Raw genomic sequence first — 11,282 nt, 5'->3', positions numbered from 1 at the left:
CACCGTACGAGTCGTAGGGTGTTTGTAAGGTTTTTTGGGGGTTTGTAAGGGGAATCATAATCATTTATAAGGGCAGTTATCGGCAGAGGTTGACAGGTATGCAGTTTTATGACAAACTAAAGCAGTTACACAAATATATGTAGCCCTTAATCATTGGACTGAACACAAACAGTGCAGCAACACGAGTAGACAGACGATATTAAATGTTTTTTTCCCTTGCATTGAATGAATATTAATGTCGCAGTGATAAATTGAGATTTGGACAGCTCAATGAACAGCATATTTTTCCACCACAATCAATGCAGAGAAACTGTTTCCTTATTTTAATTGGATTTACTACATTGCTTTTATGCTTTTACTAAATAAAAAAAATCCATTATTTTAATGTCTATTTAGCTAACATTTAGTTTTTTTTAAATCAAGCATAATATTATGAAATGTAATTTCCCAACATTAAAATTTTAAGGGGGAGGGCCTCGAGCAGATTAACAACATTTCCACTAAGAATTATTGAGATGAACGTTTTCAAGGCGCAAATCGAGGGATAAAAAGCTGGTAATGTGTGAATGCTTTTCAAAAATGTATGCATGTACCTTTTTTTACTGACGATTTCAGGCTTTCTGTATAAGAGTTGAAAGACCAAGAAATCCTGAAAATGATGAAAATTGACCATTGTTAATCACAAAATATGTATAAGCCTACAAGAGTTTTTTTGATGACCTGTTTGTTACCATCTGCTACGTGTCACTCAATAAGCTGTAACTGATGAGTCACCCTGCTCCCCTAAAAAAAATGAAAACAAAAACATTGTTATGGACACAAAAAAGTGTTTGTTGTTGACGACACTTGAGGGAATATCGCTGACTCTGTTTTTAGATAAAGGGTGGATACACGCCAGGCCAATTTTTACAGGGTCCCTTTGTGTAAAAGAGGCTTTTGACTTAAAGTATATGTCAGTTCTGATATCATTTAAAACCTAAAAGATTAAGACTGTAAAGCACCTGAAAACGGAAGATATGAACGTTACGCCTGAGCTGTTTCAAGTCGGATTCAATGAAAGTAGGCTTTGCATTGTGATTAGAAAGATTTCACTTCATGCTATTGTTCTAATTCAGGGATGTCAAACGCGCCCACGCACGACAAGCACTTTATAGCTCATCCATACTGTACGTACATAATTAAATGCTTTCATTTTTTTCCAACAAGGGCAATGCAAAACCAGATTTTAGTAGGTTGTGTGATCAATTGCACTTTGCTCAATTTCCTATCCGCAATCTCATTCATTTATTCACCCCCTTCGATCAAAACACTTAATAGGGAACCTTGGAATGCACCAAAACCATCAGGAAGTAGTCAGAAAATACCTCAAAATTAGCAAGGACCAACAAACAAACAAGAAGTCCCTCAAAATGTATAGAAAATGATCCAAAGTTAACTGAAAGTTAAACCTGTAAGCACCCTAAAATGGAAGAGGGGAAAAAAAATGAAGTGACGCAATATTAACGCAATTCCTGCTATTGACAATGATAGATGACCATTTACCCCTCGCGACAAAATTGGACGCCTAGGGCCATCAATGGCGGCAAGAAAGTTAACTTTTTGGGCCAAAAATAAAATGACCCGGCCCACATTAGATCGATCGAGCTAACATTAATGTGGCCACCAAACCAAACTGAGTTTGACACCCCTGTTCTATTAGGACTATTTTTTAATTCGGGTTAAATAGACCGACACGTAACGCTGATCTAGATGTTAACACATGAGACTCAAACATGAAATGGGGAGGGCGTCTCTCTCGCAGCGGCGAAGTGGAAATGAGAAGAAAGGCACGGGGAGAGAGTGAAGGAGGACTTTGGGAAGAAGGGCAGCGGCCAGCGCTAAGTGGTGGGACGGCGTCGGCTGGTCGAGTAGAGCCGCGAGAAGGCCAACTCGTGTGCCGCGGCGGGCGAGTTACATCGCCGGCAAATGTAGGCATGCGGGGGCGGCGCTAAGGTGCGATGAAGGTGGGCTAGGTCAGGCTGGCGTTGGAGCTGCTGGTGCCGCTGTTCTTCCTCTGACCGCTCTGCACCGCGCTAGGGACCTGCAGGCCGGTCACCACCGAGAAGCTACCGTTCCAGACCTGCAAAACGGAGGAAGCGCAGATTGGTTGAGGCCGCGGATGGCTGTTGGAGCGGCGGGATTTTATCGCACCATGAACGCTGGGATGAGCGGCTGCTGGAACTTAGTCCTGAAGGTGTGCATCAGTTGCTTGCTTTTGGCGTTGAAGAAGGAGAGAACGCCTGGTGGCCCAAAATGGGAGTAAAAGAAGAACAATGGTGTTTGAGTAGTTTAGTCAGGGGAGTATGTCATTCACGCTTATGTGACGAGTTAGCATCTAAAATGTCGATGTGTCCCGGATTTGACTTTTTTTTTTTTTTTATATTCGCACTGGATTGACAGGAGACTCTTCTGTTATCTTCTTTCAATCAATCAACTTTTTAATTTTGAATAATGTCGTTTTTGAATGAAGTGAAAACCATTGCTGCAATAATATTTGATGCACGGAATATGCTAATTAAGCGACCAATCATCAACAAAGTTTATGTAAACATTATTAAGGCTGGATAATCATCAAAATATATATTTTTTGGGTCCAATTTAAACTTGTATGAATTTTAAACTACAATTTTGAACCATTCTACACACTAACAGGCATTTGAAATTTCCTATTTCAGTGCACAATGTTTGGAATTTTCTGGGTGTGTTTCCCTCACGACAAGTGTATAGTTAGAAACCCCAGAAAAAATCAACATTGGGCTTTTCAAAATCTTCCAAACTAGTATGTTCGCATCTGCATAATTAAGCTCTGAACTCATTTTTTCCAGCCTCCCATCTCGGCCTTAAAATCACCACCTCAAGCACTAAGTGTCTCACAATATTCGCGCAGATGGGTTTCATTTTATAGACGCTTTTAAGTGTTCAACACAGAGGGAGAAAAAATGATTTTGATAAAGCATACTACAAATGTGACGAGAGAATACTAAACTTTGGAATTGAAGTTAGCGCAGAGGTTGCCAATCAAGGAACCTTCCCGTAACTATGCACGGCATCTAAGAAAAAAGTTCCATAAAGACTCCGCTGCATGCACATAACCTGCAGCAACAGATGACGACCGGAACAAATGACAATGAAAATTTACATGTGGGCGGTACCAAAAGATAATGTTACATGGCCGTGGGTGTGTTGGATGACTGTCTGTCTAAAGTGACAGATAATAATGACACTTAATAACTGCTTTCAACCTGCAGGTTTTCCCTTGGAACTGTTCTTCATTTGTTGTTGTTGTTTGTTGAATGGTGGCTCTTAAACTATCGTGCATGAAAGCATTTGATTTTTTTCAGAGTGTAATGATAGTCAGTTGGATTTTTTACACTCAACTAACATATTCTTACTGTCTCATGAAAAAAGAAGTGTGTGCGTTTTCCTGTGAAAGTTCAAAATCCCTATGTTAAAAAAAATGCTACAAACATATTTGAAAGGTTTTAAGATTCAATATTTTGTACTCTGGTAGGAGTCAAATTTGAGGAAAATGTAGTAAATTTGGAGGCCTTTCTATAAAACCACCATTCTTGATGACATCACAGTGAGAACTAGCCCATTAAAGTACCTTCATCATAGTTGACGTAGACTCCTATACTGCTAGGGATGGGACAGTCCAGTGTCCGGGCCTTGTTGTTGTGCTTGGCGGTGAGACTCTGCTGAAGCCAGTTGTTCAGATGGATGCACCAGGAGGCGCTGCTCTTCCCCAGCTGGTCGAAGCGGCCCAGGCTGCGCACCGCCACGCCCACGGCGAAGGCCTTGCTCTCCTTGTCGAAGCGCACCTCCCAGTACTGCTGGCCGGCGTCGATGGTCGTGTCGGCTACCGGGGAGGAAGATTGCAGATTGCAAGGTCACTGTCAATCATCTTGATCTCTTACCGCTCATTTTTCTCCTTACCGAGAACGGTGTAGGACTCGGCTGTGAAGCGATCTCGGTTAGGACGGGTTGCTGGTACTCGTTTTGGCGACATTAGTGCTGACCTGGTGACACGAGAGACAAAATTGTGATTTTGGGCAAATGTTGTCATGACCCATAATTCGCTCTTACTTGAGCTAAATGATCAATTCCATTCGTAAAAAGCAGTAACATTTTCATGCTCCTGTTTTGCAGCTTTCAGCCACACCGACGACGCCGTCGATACGGAGCTATTTCAGAGCTCCCACTACTGTTAACAAGGGAAACTCACTTTTAAAACAGCACCATACGCGCATACAAAAAGAACAGTGGGCAATTATAGGTTGCTTTTTGATGGCATATAACACATTAAATGCTATATCTATGAATTTAAAATACATTATAACATTTTCACACTGTAAATTTTGCATTGATTGATTAACTGCAAAATGTTTAATTATTTTCAAGTAAGAAAGTTCTTTTTTTTTTTCCTCAGTATTTTTTTGATATTTATCATTGCATGATGACATTGACACCATCAATGAACCTGCAATTCAACGGGCCGTTAATCTTTATCATTGATGGCCCTAAAAGCCATAATTTGTGGATGAAAAGGTGAATGAAAAATGTTATTATTGTAATGTAAAAAATAGATAGGTGAATAGTAATTAACAACATTTCCACCTAAAATGTCTGACTTGACAATGCTTGTTACATGAAGCCTTACATGCAACTATCAAAATATCTGCAAAAAGTACTGGCTCTGTTATGTAAGTAATGTCAGTCATTTAAATTTTTAACAAATCTGAAATTCCTGCTAATCCTGTTCTTTTACAGGTTTGTAATAGAAAACCTGATTTAATAAAAACTTTAAATGTGGAAAACAAATGCCGAGCATGTCAAGGCAGCCAAGCACAACTTTTTATATGTATATACGTAGTCATTAATGAAAAATGTTGTTAAAATGTTAGACGTTATTTTATTTATTATTGTAGCAGTTTTAACTAAAACGATCAAGATAGTGACAATATTTTCTGTTTCGCCATGTGGCCTCTCATATATTATATTAAATGTATTTATGATGAATGTTCCAATTCCTCTCAAAGTTGTTTTGATTGCATAAAAATATGTGCTTTAAAAAGATCTTGCATCTCAACACCTCTGAGTTGGTGACAATGACGTTTTCATTAACCACCCCATTTATGAATGAGGAACAAATTCCTGTAAACCATAACAATGCATTTTTTATAAGTTGCAATTTAAAAAATGATACCTGCTACAACAATATTTAGTTTGAATTTCCATCATAACATCTGTTATGTAATGATTAATAATAATAAATAAAAGAAACGTCAAAAACCTGCCCCCCCCAAAAAATTTTTTTTACAAAAGTTGTTCTTATAAGAATATTGACTAAAAAATAATTGCCTTGAAAATGCATGTCAAAACAGGTTTGGGAAAATATTTTCCAGACTGGCTCAACACCAGCTTGTATTCAATTAAAAATAGTTACAAGGCTTGTTAAACTAAATATTACATGACCTGTTCCTTGTTATACCCATGTTAACTCAAATTATCAACATTGACTTACAATTTGTGAAATTTATGCCAAGTACACTCCACAAAAAAAATCTTGCCAAAACTTGTGCCAGTCAAACATACTAGTTACTTGTGAAGGTTTTTTTTCACTGGATTTACAGGTCTAGACCAACAAACCTGTAAAATAATGTGCACAGATTTGACATTCACTGTACAAAAATTAAATCTGATTATTTTTTCTAGCACTAAAAAGAAGCCCTGCTGGTTTACTGTTTGCTATTTCACCATTATTTTTCACTTGATGTATTTTTGTGGTGTTTTATTAACGTCTGTCCACAAGACGGCGCCAAAACCTTGGCTAAAAGTGTAGTAATGAGAGTTTACTGAAGTATGCATTCATTTTCTGTACCACTTATTCTTCACTCACAAGGGTCGCGGGGGGTGCTGGAGCCAATCCCAGCCCACCCTGAATCAGTGGCCAGCCAAACGCAGGGAACAAGGAGATGAAAGGACAATCAATCATAGCTAGGGACAATTTAGAGTGTTCAACCAGCTTACCCTGCATGTTTTTGGCATGTGGGAGGAAACCGGAGTACCAAGAGAAAACCCCACGCAAGCCAGGGGAAAATATGCAAACTCAACACAGGAAGGGCCTCACAGTTCTGCGATCAAACCCTCGATTGATCGCAGAACTGTGAGGCCGACGCGCTAACCACCTGGTCACCAGGCCGCCCGATTGATTAACTTCCCAATCAAAATCAATCTGATATTGATAGCAGGCAGTGCAGGATCAAAAAAATCATATCAATCATATATAAAGCATTTCTCAGCTTCTCAGACAAACCTAGCTGGAGACTGCATGGGGGAGCTGGTTCGAGTCTTTTCTTTACGAATGTCCTGGACCTTTCCTCCGCTTCCGTCCCACTCCACGTTCAGGTCCTCTATCTTCAGGTTCTGGTGGGCCGACGCCGAATCCAGTTTAAAAGTGAATGCTGGTGGACAAAACAATAGGAAGCTAGTTAATCATCGCAACACGTGTGTGCGGTCGATTGGTCGCCGGTCATTTGGTCGCCGTCTTTTGGTCGCCGGTCTTTTGGTCGCCGGTCTTTTGGTCGCCGGTCTTTTGGTCGCCGGTCTTTTGGTCGCGGTCTTTTGGTCGCCCGGACCACGACAACGGGCGACCAAAAGATCGGCGACCAAAAGACCGACGACCAAAATACTGGCGACAAAACAAGGTAAAACAACACGGTCTACGCATCAATAAAAGCCAACAATGGCCATGAGCAGTTTCACTGAGCCGACGTGTGTATAAGAGTTTGTATGTACATGAGTTGTCCCTTTAAGAAGGTACGTCATTCAGGGTCTTAACAAGTTCTCCAACAAAAACAATAAAATTCCGGGAAATTTGGAGCTTTTCTTTAGCCTAATAATTACTAGGGCATTAAGTATGACTAAATAGTAATTCGCAGTTTGTATTTAGGGAATTTGAGCAACGATTTAAATGGTAATTATCAATAACCTTCCGGGCGACCAAAAGACCGGCAACCAATCGACCGTGTACCGCAACACGTACGATAGTTTTGTTGTTTCCATCTACGGCTGTTCATGCACTCACCGTGGGTTTCCAGTGTGATGGGCTCCGAAAAATCTCCGGCCACCGCTTTGTTACACGCCCTCACCCTGAACGTCATGAAGCGTGTGTCAAAGCGCAGACCTGAAAACAATAACATGGGCAAAGTATGTTTGACTCCAAGTCCCATTTGTAGACTCATTGATCCCAGGCAGACCTGTGAGGGTGTACTCCATCTCACGTATTCCCTCCACAACCATCCAGGGGTAGTCCTCTCTGATCCGTGGTAGACCCTCGTGGTTGGTTCGCCGATGCTCCAGGATATAGTGGTCAATTTTGCTGTCAGCCTCCGCTAGCGTCCAGGCCACGGTAACCGTGTTGTCGCACACCTGACACTCGGACAGTTGGATTTCTGGCGTGGCTGGAACTGTGACAATAAAAGAATGACAAGATGATCATTTTAGAACAGGCCACTCTTTTTGATCCATCTTGTATTAATTTTATGTACCGTATTTTCTCTCATATTGGCCGCCTCTGCGTATAAGCCGCACCCTTAAAATCGTTGAATTTTACAATTTCTCTCGTATAAGACGGCCCATGATTCACAATTTTCACCTGAATATTCGTGGTTTTAATAGGGAGTACAAATGTTTAACTGTAAAGGGAACATCTTGAGAAAAATCACCGCACGTGGTATTTTTTGAGATTCTGTATGAATCGAAAGGATCATCTGCTGGATTGATTGCACATTCCTAAAGGGTGTTGCCTGCACGTAGACAAATTCAAAAAGGAAGTTATGCGAGCAGAACAATCAGGACGTTTGTCCGTAGCGGTCTAGTTTGTCATCCCTAGGTAAGATGGCGGCGCCCTGAGCGAGCAATGGGAGGCACAAGGGAGTTTTTCACGTTTTATGCAAGATAGGTTTTTTTTTCTTGAATTTCATTCAGACGTCAAAATAAATTTTGTTTGGCGTTTTATCTGTTTATCTTTTCTCTATTTTAAATTTGTCTTTTTATGGCGTTTTGTCCGTGTCACCTTGCAGTTTCGTGCATGTCAGACCGCGACCAAAAGACCGGCGACCAATCGACCGCACACGATTTGCGACAACTCATTCCTTTTCGTAAAGTGCGTTTACTGTATCGGGTTTGAAACCAAACAAGTCGTGAAGCAGACCTGGAAGAAACTTAAGACCCAGCAGCAGGACCTTCTCCTGACTGAAGTCCACCATCAAGTGGCTCATGTTGTCGCTGGCCTTAGCCTTCAAAGAGAGGCGGAAAGCAGGAGCCATCGTCACGCTGCCGACAAGAGAGGAATGTCACAAAATGCAGAAGACGCATGGAGATTAATTAGGCAGAACTACCACTGAGCTCATCATCCTGAAAGTGGTGCTAGGAAGGGGGCATTCATTCAGGGAGGCAGGGAGAACTGGGGGTGGGACCACTTGACACGGGGCGGTACAACACCACAAAAAAAGGCTCTTGAATGGAAAGTTACCACAGTGGCTATTGTCTAAGATAGGAGTGACTACACGTTGGAACGCATGCACGCTATCATATGAAATGGCTGGTTATATAAATGTAGAATGGAAGCGATGGAGAGCTGAGTACAATACCTATCTTTAATGTCTTTGGCCGCCTGGAGGGGAAGAGGCAGAGAGAGAAGATACGAAGCGAAGAGAAAACTGAGTTTGGTGCTCATGATTGTGGCTAAAGACACATTTAGATAAAAATATTCTGCGGGCGACTTGGTGACGACAAAAGCTTTCTTTTCTTTATTTCGTGTCAGCTCATTATAGGCCAGGAATTGCAAGATTTACCTGCGTGAAGCCATCTGTTCCGGAAGAGCAAAGTGTGTGATTGGCTAGCTCGAGCAGCTCTTCTGAACTTTCCAGTGCTTTGGAACAAGCACTTAGCTGACTCTAAAACACAAAGGGATGAAGAATGGTGATGAGAAGTTTGTTCTATCAGGAAAAAGGCATTGTGTTGTAACGTTTGTTTTTGTTTTTTTCCATTCGTTTCTGCAGACTTACTTGCAGTTCATACGTGCGGCTGGCGCGTTCCTGTTTAATGCGCGTCAACATGTTCTCCTTCATCTCGTCCAGAACTGAGTGGAGGGAAATGAATTCGGACTCCAGGTCCTCCAGGACTCGGTTGGAGTTGGCCTGGAGGTGACGGAGAAACGAAGGACGACAGTTTAAAACTGTCCACCTTTCAGGGTTAATGGATCAAAGACCTATCTACTCACATCCAGGTTGTCGAGGCTCTGCTTGAGAGTGCAGACAAAATTGGAGATTTCCTCATTCTTGGTGGCCAATGTGTGCGTGATCTTACGCAGAGACTCCTGAGAGAAAAATGTGTACCTCAATTTTGCGTTATAACAAAAACATTTTAAAAAGGTAAATACAGACATCCATTAGACAAAAATACACTAAATCGTGACATGGAACTGATATGGTATTTTGTTTGAAGAGGGCTTTCTAAATCGCACAGCACTAATGACAAGTATTGTATCTGGCAGGTACCAGTCCGTGCCTAGCATAACAAGCCAACGTAGCACTCGACAACAGAGTGGACAAACTGATGTGACTAAACCACATGGCACAAATCACAGGAGATCAAAATCATTGTCTGTTATGTGTCTGACAATCCTGCCACTGAAACACTCACAACAGCTGGATAAAGGTATTTGGATTACATTTCATTCTAATTTACAGTGGATCAGGATCAGTGGTTCAGAGTACTCCACTTTTCACTATTTAACCCGTAATCGAACATAATAATTAAAAAAAAGACTTGGTATCATATTTTGGGTGACAATATTAAATTTGGTATTTACATATGGACACCAGGCTTCAGTTAATAATGGATCTTTTAATCAATATTTTTACAAATTTTTAATCAATAAATGAATAAATTAATAACATTTAATAACAACATGAATACAAATATTTTCTTAAGAAATAAACTGTTATATAACATCAATACCACTATAAAGCATTGTCTGCCTTTGACAACCATAGATGTCCCACAAATTTAGCCTGGGAGGAATGACTGTGAAATTTGATCTTTCAGCGCCATTGAAGGTGATAGACGTCACATCCATTTTGAATGGAACGTTTGCAAAGGATGGAATTGGACGCCTTACGCCGTCAATGGAGCCCAGGGTTTAAATGAGTGACCTACATGGGGTTAAATTAAATTTCCCATCTTCTGATATGTGTATTTAGGTCAAAATGGGGCTGAATTACGGTAAATGCCTTTGATGCGTTTAGGTGAGTCACGGTTCTTCGGAAGCTCCTTCAATCACGTGAGGGATTTTCTTGTACCTGATTGGATGGAGCCACTTGACCCGAGCTCAGGAGGCCACTTCACGTCCGGAAGGATGCGCAATTTGCGCATTCATAATTTAATCATGCAGTTGAGCAGACACTGAAGTGGAGCAACCGCATTGAAATAGCACAATAAAGAAATATAATACAAAAAGCAAAAGCAGAAACAACGATGACACGTTTTCATGCGATTAGCATTTAAAAAGAATAAAGACAGAAGACGGTGATTGAAGACTTCGTCCATATTGTACGCAGCCAGGGAGGCCCGCCCGTCCGTGACAACGACAACAATTTAACAGTGACTTCTGTCATTGCAATCTTATGTTGTAAAAGCAATCATTTTAAGCAGTAATGTTTTAAATCATTTAGGAATACAGCCGACAACAAACTCCACGTTCTCGACTTCTTTGTAGTTTGCATGCTACGCCCTCCAATGTCCTCACCCAATCGGAAACACCTGTTCCTCCGGCTCGGGCTTACCTTCTGGTCTCCCATTTTGGCGTCCCGGGTTACGGCCCCCGTGGAGCTGCAAATGAGCACCGCCGGTGTCTCGCCTGATCCGGCCCTGCGTTCCGGGAATTAGCACGGCGGAGTTGGTACTGATGCTGCCAGGGTGCAACGCATCTTTCGAGCGGACTCAGAGCGAGCACCAACGCCTTTAGGGCCGCAAATCGTACCGCGCATGCGTCATGGGTGCATTGTGGGTAGCAGACTCGCGTCTCACGGCGCGGTGATGATAATAGATATCTCATAGAAAACTAGATGTCTGGTGTGCGCTGTGATCCAAGTGAGATGAGCGCCATCACGTGGCGGTCATATTGTGTTAAAGGCGTTGGCCAAATATAAAGTCATATCAATTTCAAACAGATTGTT

At 41.5% G+C, this 11,282-nt stretch overlaps 1 protein-coding gene across 1 annotated transcript; it reads right to left on the bottom strand.

The window, feature by feature from the left end:
- Window positions 1-1,677: 1,677 nt before the first annotated feature.
- Window positions 1,678-11,130, bottom strand: fsd1 (fibronectin type III and SPRY domain containing 1). The gene is made up of 13 exons (XM_077608012.1): window positions 10,890-11,130; window positions 9,326-9,421; window positions 9,111-9,242; window positions 8,898-8,999; window positions 8,694-8,716; window positions 8,255-8,376; window positions 7,299-7,508; window positions 7,127-7,225; window positions 6,356-6,503; window positions 3,976-4,058; window positions 3,647-3,898; window positions 2,191-2,279; window positions 1,678-2,119 (listed from the first exon to the last, which is right to left on the bottom strand). The coding sequence occupies exons 1-13, from the start codon at window positions 10,902-10,904 to the stop codon at window positions 2,009-2,011; spliced, it is 1,482 nt and encodes a 493-aa protein (XP_077464138.1). The 5' UTR covers window positions 10,905-11,130; the 3' UTR covers window positions 1,678-2,008.
- Window positions 11,131-11,282: the final 152 nt, after the last annotated feature.

Source organism: Stigmatopora argus, chromosome 8 (assembly GCF_051989625.1).
Source record: "Stigmatopora argus isolate UIUO_Sarg chromosome 8, RoL_Sarg_1.0, whole genome shotgun sequence".
Classification (NCBI taxonomy): domain Eukaryota; kingdom Metazoa; phylum Chordata; class Actinopteri; order Syngnathiformes; family Syngnathidae; genus Stigmatopora; species Stigmatopora argus.
Note: the sequence above shows the minus strand (reverse complement) of the source record. Positions and strands in the feature narration are given on the sequence as shown.

Bases quoted from the DNA above. Each gene is read 5' to 3' on its own strand.
- fsd1 (XM_077608012.1), bottom strand. The intron at 7,226-7,298 runs GTCTGCCTGGGA...TATTGTTTTCAG, and splicing joins GATGGAGTACACCCTCACAG to GTCTGCGCTTTGACACACGC. The intron at 6,504-7,126 runs GTGAGTGCATGA...TTTGTCCACCAG, and splicing joins CATCACACTGGAAACCCACG to CATTCACTTTTAAACTGGAT.